We start from the raw sequence: 17,013 nt of genomic DNA on the forward strand, positions 1-17,013 counted from the left end.
AACCACCTCTGAGCCCTTTACCCTGCAGAGCTGACAGAATCTCTGCCCCAGTGTGGCTCCTGTCCCCTAAGCAGACCAACTCAAGCCATCTTTTTGCCTGAGTGCTTGCGTAGCCCCTTAAACGCTTACAGAGCACCGCTGGTTCAGAGGACAAATCTGCAGAAGATACCATAGAGGAAGAAGAGGAGGGTGTAGAGGAGAGAGCTGTGGCAGAATCACCACTAGGGGTTAAACCCTGGGGGCGATCAAGGAGTTAAGTGTGTTCCCCCAGCGTGTTCTAACTGTAGGGGGGATGGGCTACCACTGACATGACAGAGATCGATGTTCCCAATGACAGGGAACAGTAGATCTGTCATGTTACTTGGCAGAATAGGTCTCTGCCTCTCCTTGCTGTGATTGCAGGCTGTCGATGGACATCAGGTTTGTGGGACCCGTAGGCACACTCCTTCGGCGTGTGCCCGCTATCCTGCTTTTGCGGACTGACATACAGGTACGTCGGTTTGCTTAGGTGTGCCATTCTGCCAACGTATTTTGGTGTGAGCTGGTCTGCAAGCGGTTAAAGGAGATATGACATCTGTTTTAAGCACTCTTGCCTACTCCAGGGGCGGATCCAGGGGGGGGGCAACGGGTCAATTGCCCCCTCCGAGAATACCGCCAGCTAATGACAGCACGGCCGGTTCCGCGGGTCCAATCGCGGCCGGTTCCGCGGGTACCCGCGGGCCGGTTCCGCGGGTCCAATCGCGGCCGGTACCCGCGGAACCGGCCGTGATTGGACCCGCGGAACCGGCCCGCGGGTACCCGTGGGCCGGTTCCGCGGGTCCAATCGCGGCCGGTTCCGAGGGTACCCGCGGCCGGTTCCGCGGGTCCAATCGCGGTCGGTTCCGCGGGTACCCGCGCGGCCGGTTCCGCGGGTACCCGCGCTGAGTGGACGGGTGAGGGGGGGGGCAGCTGGGCGGCTTAGGAGGGCTGCTGGCCAATCAGGAAGCCAGCAGGCAGGGGAGCAGGGAGATGACATCATCTCTCACTGCCCTGCATCCCTCCAGTTCCACCCTCAATGTGTAGGAAGCTGTGTGCAGCAGAGAGATTGCATCATCTCTCTGCTGCCTATCTTCACTCTGGGACCCAACAAAAGACCACCAGTAGGTGACAATCCGCAGTGTGTGGCAGGCTACGTGGCAAGTGGCAATCCGCAATGTGTGGCAGACTACGTGTCAAGTGGCAATCCGCAATGTGTGGCAGACTACGTGGCAAGTGGCAATCCACAATGTGTGGCAGACTACATGGCAAGTGGCAATCCGCAATGTGTGGCAGGTGACGTGGCAAGTGACAATCCGCAATGTGTGGCAGGTGACGTGGCAAGTGACAATCCGCAATGTGTGGCAGGTGACGTGGCAAGTGACAATCCGCAATGTGTGGCAGGTGGCGTGGCAAGTGACAATCCGCAATGTGTGGCAGGTGACGTGGCAAGTGACAATCCGCAATGTGTGGCAGACTACGTGGCAAGTGGCAATCCGCAATGTGTGGCAGGTGACGTGGCAAGTGACAATCCGCAATGTGTGGCAGGCTACGTGGCAAGTGACAATCCGCAATGTGTGGCAGGTGACGTGGCAAGTGGCAATCCGCAATGTGTGGCAGGCTACGTGGCAATCCGCATCTGGTGGCAGGCGACGTGGCAAGTGACAATCCGCAATGTGTGGCAGGTGACGTGGCAAGTCACAATCCGCAATGTGTGGCAGGTGACGTGGCAAGTGGCAATCTACAATGTGTGGCAGGCTACGTGGCAAGTGACAATCCGCAATGTGTGGCAGGTGACGTGGCAAGTAACAATCCGCATTTGGTGACAAGTGACAATCCACATTTGGTGGCAGGCGACATGGCAAGTGACATCCTCAGGGCTCCCACTGATTCTGCAATATGGTGAGTTGAACCATTTAATTTTATATTACAATGTATTAATAGAAATAATGCGCTTCAATCATCCTGACACCATAACAACCATGGTGCCGTAATGATTGAAGCGCCAATACCAGCCATTTCCCATATAAATTGCCCCCCAGAAAACATATTTTATAGCAGTGCCCCTCCCGAGATTAGACTCTGGATCCGCCCCTGGCCTACTCATGAGAATGGGTAGCAAATTTTACACTGGCATATGGCACTTATACAGACTTACTTTTTTCTGGATTTATTTCTGTTTGGACTTATTCATTATGTGTTGTTTATATACAGATTTTTTTGCTCCAACAGCTAATTTTGTGCACATATATTTAAAAATGTTTCTTCACTATTTATGAAAATGACTGTTTCATTCTTATTTATAGGTTTATGTAATAGGCAGCGGCACAACTATTATCACCATATCCAGTCATTAAGGCCTGTGCACAGTGGAACACTTTTTTTTTTTTTTTTAAATGTCCCCCAGTGTAGATCCATCGCCATGATGCCCGCTGCCACCACCGTCCCGCAAAAAAAAAGAAAAAAGCTCCTGCCGCTGGTATCAATCGCTTATTTTTTCATTTGGGAACTCTTAATAGCAAGAATAAGTGTATCTCTATACCTCTAATATTAGTACATTGTATAATAATTGGATTTCCAAGGGCATTTCAAGACAAATGTTTATGTATTGCTTTGAATCCAGTAGGGAAGGGTTAGACCCATTGTCAGTTTTAATTTCTTTTTGCCCCATTTGGGTGATCTCTCCTTATCTTTTGTTGTCACTGTCGCAGGACACTCAGCAGGGACACAAACAACAATAAAAAGGTCCTTTTTATTAATGCTGGGAAGGCCAGAACCATTATTAGCTTTTAAATCTTCCTAGCTTGGTCACTAAGTCGTCACAGAGACAGGAAGTGAGGTGAAATCTCCTGACAGCAATAATAACCTGAGAGAGTTCAAAACTACAAAAACAAAGTGGATTAGATGAGCAGCTGAATAACAGACATAATTCTACTGCTGTTATTTTTGATACAGGAGTTTCTCAACACTTTACAAAATGAAACTGGCTACACATATGAACAATTAAATGGACCAAAAGGACCCTACAATTGGTGGACAATCTACGATGCACTATTTTGTGAGGTAAATAAAAGTACATTGTTCTGGCCTTACATTGATCGATATTCATCCGGTTTAGCAGGGACCTGTCAAATTTGATCAGTGTGTGGCAGCCCCCCCACTCAAATGATCAACTTCTGTCAAATGGCCTAGTTGGAAAAAAAATTTGATCAGAATGCAATGTCCCGGCTACGGGGTTGGGATTCCATCATTCACCTAATTTTTGTGGATTGTGTAATCTGTTCAGCCAACAGGCTGAACAAAAGAAAACTAACATGTTTCCCCAAATGGTCTTCCCCATACCCAGCATTGCAGAAGGGGGGATGAGATGCCCCGCTGGCAGCCAGGGGAAGAGAAGGGGAGAGCAGTGGGAGATCAGCTGAGCGGCACTTCCATGACCCTCTCCAAGCACTGCACAGGGAGGGGGGCCGAGTTCCCCGACTGACAGCCAGAAGAAGAGAATGGGAGAGCAGCTGAGGATCAGCTGAGCTCTGATTGGCACTATACAAAGGCGCCTGATTAAACCAGACCACAGAAACACACACCTTCCACACTATACAACACTGCAATAGTGAGGATTCTAGAAGTTTACAACCACTTTAAATTATGCCTTTTTTTTCGGGGTAGGGCTTATATTGCAGCCCTCCCCGAATATCGCAGTAGGTCTTATTTTTAGGGTAGGTCTTATTTTCGGGGAAATGCAGTAGCAGTGTAAAGCCAGCTTAACTGAAAAAGTAATCGATGTGCTGTAAGAATTATAAAGAGCACCTAATGACTAATACTGTCTTTAATAGAAAAGCACTTACATGCCAATGTAAATGCCAATGTAAATTTTTCCTGATGACGTGTGCTAGAGCACGAAATGCATTGAAAACGAGGCTTGGGACGCTTGATACAGGAGTTTACACTTCCATTCCCAGCTGAGACGCACACCGTGCTTCCCGTTTTACATACTGAATGACGGACCGGCATCTGCCTCATCCCCCAGCTGTGCTGCTATCTGCTGTACTTTACATTGGCATGTAAGTGCTTTTTTATTAAAGACAGTATTACACTATATTGCCTCTATGTTGCTCGTTTATGGGGGAGCCAATTTTCACAGATCGAAAGATAAGGAGTGTTGGATTTACACTTCCGAGTGTAATACTTTGAGGAACTATCCTTTTGAGGAATTACCATTCACCATCCATGATTGAATGACATGGCCATCCTGGGACAGCTTAGTAAAAATCATGACTGTCCTGTCAAATCTGGGACAGTTGGCAAGTATGATGTAATGCAAGATTATCATGGGGCCCCTGGGTACAATCTAAGGGTGCCCATGCATTAGGCCTGGGGATCATAATCATCCCGGCACACTGCTAGTGTACATTCTGCAGGAGATTGCAAACAGACAGATAAGTGTATTTTACTGTAGAAGAGACATTGCATGTCTCTTCTGCAATAAGGTGCCTGCCTGTTTACACTTTACATTTTTTGGGTTTCAGTTCCACTTTAATAATTGTAAAGTAAAATATATTCAGTTTTTGCTTTTGGGTTTAGATACAACATATAAACAATACCAAAATTTAAGTTATGTTAGTTTCTTTGCGCATATTTATTTTACTCTAAAACTAGGAAAGTGGCTAAAACAAAAATCCAGAAGTTGTTTGACCTGGTGTGGAATTCCATTTACCAAATGTATTTGATCAAGAACACATCCCGAGTTTGCTGAATGGACAGTAAAGGAGCAGCAGCACACTGATGAGGTCATCCTTCTGCTTCTTTTTCCTGTCAATATGTGTAGTGCAGGAGAGCCCAATTGACTGAGATGGTTGAACCTACCTCTCGAAAACTGGGTACTGGAGGCAATTTACAGAGCACAGTCATTTTGGCAGCATAATTAATAATGTGGAATGTATGTTCTTTTGTTAAAGAACATTATTGTTATCAAAGTGTTATGGGTAAAGTTCTGCTTTAAAACATCTTACATATTTATTTCAGAAAGTTCACAATTTTGCTTTGCCTAATTGGGCAACAGATACTGTACAGGAAAATCTTCGTCGCCTGGCGGAAATATCCATGGCGGCTTACTTTGGCATATACAAACAACCTGAAAAGTCTAAACTGATGGGAGGTAAATGAACCTGCTGATTTTATAAATAGGTATTGAGTTGATGACTAGGGCAACAGTGAAAGCTGGCATTTTTTATTAAAAGAAATGTGTTTTAAGAAATATGGAGTTTGTCATTCTATCTTTGTTTCCCAGTTGTCTATGGCTTCAGACAAACATTTGTAAAAATATTCTATGAAAATTCCTTTGTATGAAAGTACCTCCAATGACTAGAGGAATGTCATTTGAAAGTACCTAAAAAAATAGTTTTTAACCCCTTCATGCCTAAGGGTCAAACAAATCTTGACAAATCAAATGCCTAAGCACAATATTACAACTTTGACATGTTAGTAAAACTGTACATATCACCACAACTACTTTGTGAATCCAGGTGGATTATACCAGGACAAATTGGGCTTTCATTTGGTGGTAAATGGTAATGGATACCTCCCGAGGTTTATTTTTTTATTTTTAAGGGAAAACTGGCCTAAAATAGTAAATTTTAATTTAGCTGTATACTTATTGCTACTGTCATAACTTTCCACCAAACAACAACCCATAATACATTTTCCTGTGCCTGATGATCACAGCGATACCACATAGGTGTATGTTAGTTGTTGTTTGTACCCGAAGTACAGCCCAGAAACCATTTTCCTTCTTTTATCCTACCTAAAACACACTGACACTTACTGACACTGGCACTAATTAAAAAAAAAAAAAAAAATCCTGTCCAAAATATATACTGACCTGACCTTGACCCAAACACTAACCCTGGTACTGACCTAGATCAAATCTTGATCTAGGTATTTTTTTTTTGTATTATTTAATTTTTTTTTTTTTTTGCACACACTATTTTTTTCTCTCTTTGCAAGGAAAGCAAAAACATGGGGATGGGCTTCACAATGACTGATCTCTGCTGTAGCCAATCAGAGGCTATCACAGTGATTAGGTGACCCAGGGAGTTCCGGGTCCCGATCGTTACTGGGCTCGGGGCTCTTGATGAGACCCTGCTCTCTGTGCTGGGAGCACACCGAGCAGTGCACTCCCAGCACAAATGGAGATACTCAAATATGCGGCCCCATGGAAAAAAGCTTAATGTTGTGGGGGCCACATATTTGTGTGAGGTTGGCATCAAGGGGTTAAAATTTGATTTTGGAGTGAATGTAATTTCCTGAACGAAAACCATGTACACCATTAGAAATTTGCTAGTTTAACCTCTTCCCGGCCGTCTCACGTAGATATACTGTGGCAGAAGGGCACGTACAGGCAGATTCATGTACCCGTACGTTGCAGGCGTGTTGCTGGTGTGCGCACGCCTGCTTGAAGCTTCGTGAGCGTAATCGCGGGTCCCATGGACTCAATGTCCGTGGGGATACCCGCGATCGTCTCACGGAGAGGAAGAATGCAGAGATGCTAATGTTAAGAAGCATTTCCCTGTTCTGCCTAGTGACACTGTCATTGATCAGCTCTCCCTGTAATCGGGAGAGGTGACCAGTGTTGTGTCACACACAGCCCCCCCCCACAGTTAGAATCACTCCCTAGGACACACTTAACCCCTACAGCGCCACCTAGTTGTTAACCCCTTCACTGCCAGTCACATTTACACAGTAATTAATGCATTTTTAATTGCACTGATCGCTGTATAAATGTGAATGGTCCCAAAATCACGCCAAACGTGTACAATCTGTCATTTACTGGCTCCTTCCTTTTCTGAATGCACAGAGTCAGTGATCACTGATTCTGTCCATTCATAACTTGGCATTGTACACTTTGTTTACAATGTCTGAGTTTATGAATGGAGAGGAGCCTCTGTCTCCTGTCCATTCATCTTTAGTGCAGCTGAGGCTACAGAGAAAGGGACTGGGGAATCTGTGTCCTTACTCCCTTTCTCTGTCTCAAAGGGGAGACCCAACAGGGTTGATTTAAAAAAAAGGAAAAATTGTACTCAATAAATATTTAAAAGTAAAATTGTAAAAATACAAAAAAAAATTAAATAAAAAAAACACTGACACTGTCCACCCCCCCCCCCCCCAAATGAAAGCATTGCAAAAATAGTAACAAAAAATAAAATACAAATTGTAAAAAAGATTAAAAAACAAACAAAAAACTAGTGACACAAAAAGTGGTATCGATGCAACCCTAATGAACACATTAATAACCCCCAGCATTGGTGTTAGTAGATGCAATAATAACCCCGACACAGGTATCAGAGGCTATATTAATAACCCCCAGAATAATGCCCTGTATTTTCCGCCTGACTTTCCAGCGGAAAATGTATGATCAGACAGTGTTGTCAGAAATTCCGATCGTGTGTGGGCTCCATCTGACTTTTTCCGTCGGAATTTCCAACACACAGAGTTTGAGATCTGGATCTAAAATTTTCAGACAACAAAATCCGTTCGTTTAAAATCCGATCGTGTAGACAATTCCGACGCACAAAGTACGTATGCTCAGAATAAATTACGAGACAAAAGCTCTCTATAGTCTTGTCGTACGTATTGTACGTCACCTTGTTCTGAATGATCGGATTTTCCGACAACTTTGTGCGACCGTGTGTATGCAAGACAAGTTTGGGCCAAAGTCCGTCTGAAAAACTCTGATAGATTTTGTCATCGGAATATCCAACCGTGTGTACAGGGCATTAGTATCTGTGGATACATTAATTACCCCCAACACAGGTATTAGGGGATGCATTAATAACTCCCAGCATTGACATCAGTGGATACATTAATAACTCCTAGCACAGGGGTCAGTATTATTAACCCCCTCCCTCATATTAGTGGTCAGTAGCAGTCAGTGAGTGGTTCAGGCAGGCAGGTTGGATCTCCGAACCTGGCCGCATCCCCATCCCGCCCACACAACAAACAGCTTACACCAGAGCCTGAAGCTGCCAGGTAGGCACAGGCAATCCGGTCCTGCAGCTGGAGGGAGGGGGGGAGAAAAATCTTCCCACAGCAGCTATCGCAGCCCAGCTCTGTGCTCTGCTCTAAAAAACATCACTCCTGTCATGCAGGCAGCTGGAGAGCTGAGTGCTCATCTGCTTTCAGTGCCCCCTCTCCACATAGCGACTCTGTGCCCAGGGCATGTGCTCCTTTTGCCCACCCATTGTCCTATCCCTGCTCCTGACAGCTGTATTGTTGGATACTGCACTGGAATATTTTTGTTGTGGGGGGGTATGGGCCATCTGCGGGGGAAGGGGGCCAAATTTCTGGCTCAGTTTGCGAACTGAGCCAGAAGTGGAAGTGGGTACCCGTTAGACTATCAGGTACTGCATATATTGTGTAAAGGAAAGTAGAAATACCCAATGGGGAAATCTTACCAGGGAAGATCGTCCTCTTAATTAAGAAAGGCTGAGTAACAAGAACAGGAAGTGAAAGAAATCTCCCCATGGAGATACAGACAGAATGAAAAAACGGGTTTTAAAAAAAATAAAAATGACCACTAAAATGCCACGTACAGACGATCGGACATTCTGACAACCAAACCGTGGATTTTTTTCCGATGGATGTTGGCTCGAACTTGTCTTGCATACACACGGTCGCAAATGTTCTCGGAAATTTCAATCGCCAAGAACTCGGTAATGTACAACACATATGATGAGCCGAGAAAAATTAAGTTCAATAGCCAGTGCGGCTCTTCTGCTTTATTCCGACCATGCGTGGACTTTTGTGTGTTGGAATTGTCTACACATGCTTGGAATTTATGACAACGGATTTGAGATCCAGCTCTCAAACATCTGTTGTCGAAAATTCTGACAGCAAATGTCCGATGGAGCCTACACATGGTCGGAATTTCTGACAACAAGATCACATCAAACATTTGTTGTCGGAAATTCCGATCATGTGTACGCGCCATTACAATAACTAGAGTTTTTTTTACGTTTTCTTTAGATACACTTTGGATACGTGTTTCACCGTTACATTAAAACAACATATCTAGTAGTAAGAGTACCCTTTAGACACCAGGTGGATATTTGTAAAGCAGTGAATGTGAATTTCACCAAGCATTCACTGAGGCTGGGTTTCCCCGCATCCAGTTAGCATGGCAGGAGACTGTGACCACCTTTCAATTGAACCGGTTCACAAAGCTCCAGGATGGATGTGGAGCGAATTGCACAGGAGTCCTGTGCATATTCTGGCCTGTTTCAATCTGACCTGAAACGGCGACCAGGGACACATTGGACCCCTGCTGTGAGCCACTTCGCAAGGCAGTGAGAACCCAGCCTTGAGGTCCTTTCACATGGGACGGATCCGGATGATCCGCCCCGTGAACATCCGCTTGCTCAGCTGGGATTGATCCGTTGATCCCCACTGAGCTGGCAGAGGACAGGGTGGTCCCTGCACACTGTGCAGAGACCGCCCTGTCAGATCTCCCCTATGGAGGGATGGGATAAACACAGATCATCTGTCCGTATTCATCAGATCCGCTCTGCAGACGGATAGAAAAATAGGATTTTCCTCCGTCTGTAGAATCGGACCATAGCGAGGATAGATGAACATCCGCTGACACCCGCTATCCCATAGGGATGCATGTATGTCCGTATTTCATCTGAAAACGGATGGATGAAATACGGACATACTGTTCACACGTGTGAAAGGGGCCTTAGGGTTTATCAATCATTGTCATGTAAAACACATGCAACTGTAATGCCGTGTACACACGATCGGAATTCTCGTCGGAAAAAGCTTATTTTTCCCAACGGAATTCCGCTCAAGCTGTCTTGCCTACACATAGTCACACCAAATTCAGATAGTTTAGAACGTGGTGATGTACAACACGTACGACGGGACTAGAAAAATTAAGTTCAATAGCCAATAGTCAATAGCTTCCGTCTCGTTGTTGAATCTGAGCATGCGTGATTTTTGGCCGCGGAATTGCATACACACAATCTGAATTTCCGATAGAAAGTTTTTCCGTCGAGAAAATTGAGAACATGCTATAAATTTTTGGCTGGCGGAAATTCAGACAGCTAAATTCTGATGGAGCATACACACGGTCGCATTTTCGGATGAAAAGCTCTCATCTGTCTTTTTCTGGCCAGAATTCTGATTGTGTGTAGGCGGCATAAGATTCACCTGTAGTGATAATTTGGAAAATGTACCTTACTTTTTTAAAGACAAGCTAGTTAAACAATTGACAGTTAATGTGAGAGCTCATGTAGCCATGAAGTAAACAACCAAATGTATTTATATATCTATCAGTGAATAAGGTAAAAGGTGTTAAAGCCAAAAATTGCACAGCTGGTGTTCTTTGACTTTTTGCAATTAATTGAAAGCATTTCATCTTGTTTTCAGGTGTCCTTGTGAAAGCCATTTTAGAAAATATCACACAAGCTCTCATGCCATCTAGCAAACAAAAGCTGATAATGTACTCTGCGGTATGTATTTGGCTTTCATAGCAGTATTTCTCCATTATTTTTAAAAGGGTCTCTTATGTAAGAAAATATAGCACAACAGAAATAGACCTCTAACTTGGATTTGGACATTGGTTGTAGAGAATCTTAATGCACCCCATTACAAAAAAGAAATTTTATTTTTTTTCATATACAGAGGGTATAGAAAAGAATCCCCCCGCTTTAAAATAATCACATTTTGTTGCTTTGCAGCCTGAATGAAGATAGACACGGTTATTGTTTCATTCTGCTGTATTTTCTAGTACAACTAATAACATCCAAATGAAAGATATATCACCAACGTACCTGTATCAGAATAAAAAAATAAAAATAAAAAAAAAAGAATCAAAGAGTTGGAAAAAGGACCCCCCCCCCCCCCTCCACCTTATGTCAGTATTTTGTTGAACCGCCTTTAGCTTTTTAGCTTAAATTACAGCCTTTAGCCTGTTGGGATATGTCTCTACTAACTTTGTAATATTTGCCCACTCTTCCTTGCAGAGCTCAAGTTCAGTTTAATTTGATGGTGACGGTTTGTTAACTGCAGTCTCAAAGTCATTCCACAGAGTTTCGATGGGGTTTAAGTGTTGGCTGGTACTAGATCATGCAAGCACATTCACACTTTTCTCCTTCTACCACTGTGTGGTCATTTTTGCTGTGTGCTTTAGGTCATTGTCATGTTGGAAGGTAAACCTTCTTCCCATTGACAACTTTCTGGCAGAGTGCAGCAAATTTTCCTTAACAATTTGATGGTATTTTGCCCCATCTATTTTCCCTTCTATCCTGACAAGTGTTCCAGTCCCTGTTGCAGAGAAAACCCCCCATAACAGGAAATGACCACCTCCATGCTTTACTGTAGGAATGGTGTTATGTGGATGGTAAGCTGTATTGGACCTCTGCCAGACATATTGTTTGGTGTCGAGGCCAAATAATTCAAATTTTTGTCTCATTTTACCACCTTAAATGCACCTTGCAAATTCTGAGGCAACATTGAAAAAGGTTTTATTGTCAGTTTAGACTAAAATTGAATGATCAGGGCGGGGGGGGGGGGGGGGGGGAATGTCCTGATCTCTTGGCCCAGTACAGTGACAGCTTTCTAGCAGGCTTGCTCAGGTAAGTTCAGACTAGGATCCAAATATGCCTGAGCTCATCACCAGCCCCTACTAATCTCTCTACTTGTTTTCTCTGGGGAAAAAATATTATTGATGTAGCTTGGCATAGTATTTTTTTATTGCATTGCAGTTGCATTGACTAAGGCCGCGTACACACGCGGGGACTCTCCGGCCAACTTTGTCCGTCAAACAGTTTCGGCAAACAGTCCGCTCAAAATTAGCATGGACGGACATGGCCACACACGACGTACGAACAGTTTGCTGAAACCGTGCGCGATGACGTGAACGGCACGTACGACGGGACGAAAAATACGACGTCCTATACACTGCATTATAACTTTCGGCGTGTAAAGCCTTTCTGAGCATGCGCGGAACTTAGTTTGTCGAACAAGCCTACACACGAGGGAACTGTTCGCTGAAACAAGGTTTCAGCGGACAGTTTTTCGGAAATTCCGAAAAACCTTGTTCAGCGGACTGTTCGCTGAAACTGTCCGCTGAACGCCCACACACGGGCGGACTGTCCGCCGAAACACTGTTCAGCGGACAAAGTTGGCCGAACAGTCCCCGCGTGTGTACGCGGCCTTACACGGTTACTAAATCTGGAGACATTGTAACTGCCATCAAACCTTTTTTTTTGTTAAAATTTTTAAATAAATAAATAAATATTTTTAAATTTTAGTTAAAGCGGGAGTCCACCGGGACTCCGCGTTTTTTTTTTTTTTTTTAAAAGCCAGCAGCTACAAATACTGCAGCTGCTGACTTTTAAATAGTGACACTTACCTGTCCAGCGCGCCCGCGATGTCGGCACCCGAAGCCGATCGCTCGCTCGTGCCGCTGCCATCTTGGGTATGGGAATCAGGAAATGGAGCCTTTCAGCTTCATTTCCCGGTTCCCTACTGCGCATGCGCGAGCCGCGCGGCGCAATCCGGACGGTCCCCGCTGCCTCTGGGAGCTGTGTGTTTCCCAGCAGGCAGCGGGGCACTTGCTGAAGGGGGCGGGCGCTTGCGGAAAGGGGCGTAACGTACGCCCCTTTCCGCAGAGAGCTAGCCCGGAAGTGGGTGCAGTTACCTGGATTATCCAGGTAACTGCACCCCCCTCCCCCCTGAAAGGTGCCGATTGTGGCGCCGGAGGGGGGGGGGATTCCGATGAGCAGAGGTCCATTTTAGGGTGGACCTCCGCTTTAAGCAATTTTTATATATTTCTTCTATGGACCTGTTTATTAGGCAATAACTTTGTCATGATTAAACATGACAACGTAATACATACAGGTATACTCTGAAGCTGGAAAGTGCAAAATCTGGCTCACTTCTGCATAGAAACCAATGAGCTTCTAACCCCAGCTTGTTCAATTAAGCTTTGGTAATAAGCCCTGGAAGCTCATTGGTTTCTATGCAGAAGTGAGCCTGATTTTGCACTTTCCAGCTTTAGTAAATAAACCCCATTGTGTATTTAAAAGTGGGGTATGCCTGTATATTGTATAACGACAAACAAGGAGACTAATGCTGGGTACAAATGAGTGGAAATTGGTCAGTTCAGCTGGAACCAGCTGACTGGCTTTACGCAAAGCCTACAGCAATCACAGCATGGCGATACAGTTTAAGTTCACCAACACTTTATATAAATAAAAAAGGTTTACAGTGCAAATACTGCTGTTGCATATAATGTGCATAAAATTTGAACATTTTCAACAATTAAACATTTGAAAAAAAAACAATGAACCATAAAATGGGTCTTTCTGACTGCCTAAATGGGTCTTGATGACTGCCCCCCCCCCGCCCTTACTACTCCCCCCCATGTTCTTTTTAACCCCCCCCTCCCTAACGTGTACCGCGCGGCAGGAGATTCAGGTTTCTGTTGCCGGCCGGACTGAAAGGAAGTGAGCACTCAGTGTGTGCACTTCCTGTCAGTCTGGCCGGAAACAGGAAACTGAATCTCCTGTACCGTGCGGTCTGCAGGAGGAAGGAAGAGGAGCTCAGCCATGCTACAGGCTGCAGCTTATAGAAAGCGGTGGTCGGTGGCGCGTTTGGGGCCCCAGGCCAGCTCGGGGCCCCAAGCAATTGCTTGTTTTGCCTGTCCTGTCGCGACGGGCTTGGCTTGCAGCCAATGTCTGTGAACACTGATCAGTGTGTTCTGGCAGGAGGGGGGTGGGGGGAGTCCCCTGAGTTCCCCCACCAGAACACATAGACACAGCAGCTGAGATTGCCACACTAACATCATCAGAAAGATGCAATTGTAACACTCTGTATCTTTGTATAATCACAGTCTGGAGCAGTGTTCTTGATAAACACTGATTGAAGTGGTTGTAAACCCAAGAAAAAAAAAACCTGCAAGACAAAGGCATAATGAGCTAGTATACTAGCTCATTATGCCTTTGTCTTGCAGGTTTTTTTTTTACCTGAGTTTGGAGCCCCTGCCGCTCTGGCAGCCGACTTCACTCCCGGAGTTACTTCCGGGTATCGTGGGCTCTGGCGCTGTGATTGGGCAGAACCGCAATGATTTCACTCCCAGGCATGCGTGTGGGAGCCGCTGGTAACGGCGCACTCACTGAAGAAACAGCACGTACGACGACGTAACATCGGCACATGCAAATACAGGGGATATCTCCTAAGCCATTCAGGTTTAGGAGATATCCAGGGTAGCTATAGGTAAGCCTTATTATAGGCTTACCTGTAGCATAAAGTGTGTTGTAAGGGTACACAACCACTTTAAGACTGCTTTTTTGACAGCTAAAGGCTGCCAACCTCTTCTCTGTGTATGCTGTAATGCCAGCTTTGATTAATCACAGCCAACAATTACTGTATATATGGAGGCTGGGGGTCCCAGAAGCAGGGCAGAGAAGCTGGGTGGGCTACACACACCTTGTGTAATACATCATGTGCAATACGCCAAAAGTCTTCAACTAGTTAAAATGCAACTCCAGGAAAATGAAAAAAATCCACTCTTGCAGGGCCTTCAGCTTCCCTCACGCTGCAAGGGTTAAATGCTTGATATGTTTAAGAGAGTATTCAAAAGGCCCTATGATTTACCTTACACCTAGCTTCAGCTCTCCTCCCATACCTCAAGCTCTGGTCTGTGGAGTCTCGACATCATCATGCACAATACAGGAACATTATTTTTACATAATATTAAAAACAATGGGGGGATTGCCAAATAATTACCTATACCAAAAAATGCAGCAATATCTATGTGCCTGCTTAATTAGTGCTTCATGTGACAAATTAAAGAGGAAGTAAACCCTGGTGGATTTTACTTCCTCTTTATTTCCCTGCAAAGGTAAAGCATAATGAGTAGCCCATTATGTGTCACTTTCCTGAAACCGAAGCCTGTAATGTCACTGCTGTCCCCTCTAGCAGCAAGCCTCCATCTTTAATCCCTCTTTCTTCCGAGGCTGCGAACGCATAGTAGGCCATTATGTGTCACTTTCCTGAAACCGAAGCCTGCAATGTCACTGCTGTCCCCTCTAGCAGCGAGCATCCATCTTTAACCCCTCTTCCTTCCAAGGCTGCAAACGCATAGTAGGCCATTATGTGTCACTTTTCTGAAACCGAAGCCTGCAATGTTACTGCTGTCCCGTCTAGCAGCGAGCCTCCATCTTTAATCCCTCTTTCTTCCGAGGCTGCGAACGCATAGTAGGCCATTATGTGTCACTTTCCTGAAACCGAAGCCTGCAATGTCACTGCTGTCCCCTCTAGCAGCGAGCATCCATCTTTAACCCCTCTTCCTTCCGAGGCTGCAAACTCCAGCTCTGTGACTGGCCGGAGACGCGTGACGTCACTCCCGGCGCATTTGCGTGGGAGCCGCCAGTTATGGCATGACCCCTAATGTGCGCATGTGCCATAGACATCGGCGCATGCACAATAGACATTGACGCATTTGCCGTAGTCATCAGCGGCTGGCTTTTTTGTAAATATCTCCTAAACTGTGGAGGTTTAGGAGATATTTCAAGCACCTACTGGAAAGCATTAATATAGGCTTACCTGTAGCTAAAAGTGGTTGTACAGGGTGTACAACCACTTTAATAATGTAAGTTTGTTAATTTGTCACATGGTGATCATGGTGTGAGGGATTATAGTGTGTTTATCTGGCATGCACCAACATTCTGTTGCAAATCTGAAATAATTTTCTGGCGGGATCATCCTAAATCTTACTGGTTGTCTATAAACATCCCCCTATCTTTGCTGCAGTATTGATAGTTTCTGATCACCCCTCCTCACTGCTGTATTTATGCCACTCTCTCCACTTTCTTTCCCCCACTTATATTTGTGTGTTTGTCATGTTTGTCACCTTTTGTTTTTTGTTTATTGGTGTATACGTTTTGTCACGTTTGACTGGTAGGATGTAGGTCCTCGGGCCTATCCTGAAAGTCTTGGGAGGAGGTGGACATGGCTTTCTGGCTTGGTTCACCCTCTGCTATGGGGTCTCCCTTCGGGGGACCCCTACCTAGTACTCGGGTGGGTCTGTTTTGGCAGACCTCCCAGAGAATGGGTCCATCTGGTTTCGGCCAGATGGACCAGTGAAGTACCCCAGTCCCTGTCGGGAGCCTAACGCCCCGGGGATCAGGGCTAGGGTTCTTTCTCTTCAGAGGAGGACCATGTGTACACCCTGTGCACGTTTTGTGTTTCACTTTTTGGTGTGCGCTTTTTTTGCACCGGGTGGAGTCTGAGTGTTCACACACCATGGGCTTTAAAAGAAAAAAAAAACAAGTGCTTCATTAATTTGCTACACAGGGCTGAATATTTATAGAAACTGTCACTTTTACCATGGTTTGGCATGTGAAAAAAAGCACATAAAATGTGTCTAAAAACACTGTTTGTTTTGGTAAACAACAAAATGCACCAATATTTACATGACAAAACTGATGTATTTGTCTAGTTAATTTCCAAAAATATTGGAGGGAATTCACAAATAAACAGCAGATTCATGTATAACAATTATGAGGAAGACCATTACCTTATCATACTACAGTTAGTCCCCTACATACCAACTTTCAAAGATAAGAACATGCATTTGAATGTCCAATTATGGGAGTTATTTCATATTTCTGCCATACATTCCTATGCATGCATACTCTACAAGTTGTTGTGCTTCTGTGTATTTTACTGTATACAGTACTGTATCTTTATTTCAACCTTTTTTTCCATATATTACTTGCGTGACATGTGTTATAAAACTATTATGCTGTGTACACACGACCAGTTTTCCCATCGGAATAAACTCCAAAGGTTTTTCCAACGCTGAAACTGTCATGCGTACACACGATCACACTAAAGTCCATTTGTTAAGAACGCGGTGACGTACAGCACATACGATGGCACTAGAAAAAGGAAGTTCAATAGCCAGTAGCCAATAGCTTCTGTTTCGTACTT

The 17,013-nt window shown here is 44.8% G+C and overlaps 1 protein-coding gene across 1 annotated transcript in view; it reads left to right on the forward strand.

Annotated features, from left to right (window-relative positions):
• LOC143996459 (prostatic acid phosphatase-like) overlaps window positions 1-17,013 on the forward strand; it is a 162,345-nt gene that overhangs the window by 96,520 nt on the left and 48,812 nt on the right. The window contains exons 6-8 of the mRNA XM_077491513.1: window positions 2,971-3,078; window positions 5,038-5,170; window positions 10,441-10,523. Of these exons, the coding sequence (XP_077347639.1) occupies window positions 2,971-3,078; window positions 5,038-5,170; window positions 10,441-10,523 (324 nt within the window). The remainder of the gene's footprint in view (window positions 1-2,970; window positions 3,079-5,037; window positions 5,171-10,440; window positions 10,524-17,013) is intronic.

The sequence above is a fragment of the Lithobates pipiens genome, unplaced genomic scaffold (genome assembly GCF_037356315.1).
Source record: "Lithobates pipiens isolate NorthernLeopardFrog02 unplaced genomic scaffold, aLitPip1_a1.2 Scaffold_19, whole genome shotgun sequence".
Classification (NCBI taxonomy): domain Eukaryota; kingdom Metazoa; phylum Chordata; class Amphibia; order Anura; family Ranidae; genus Lithobates; species Lithobates pipiens.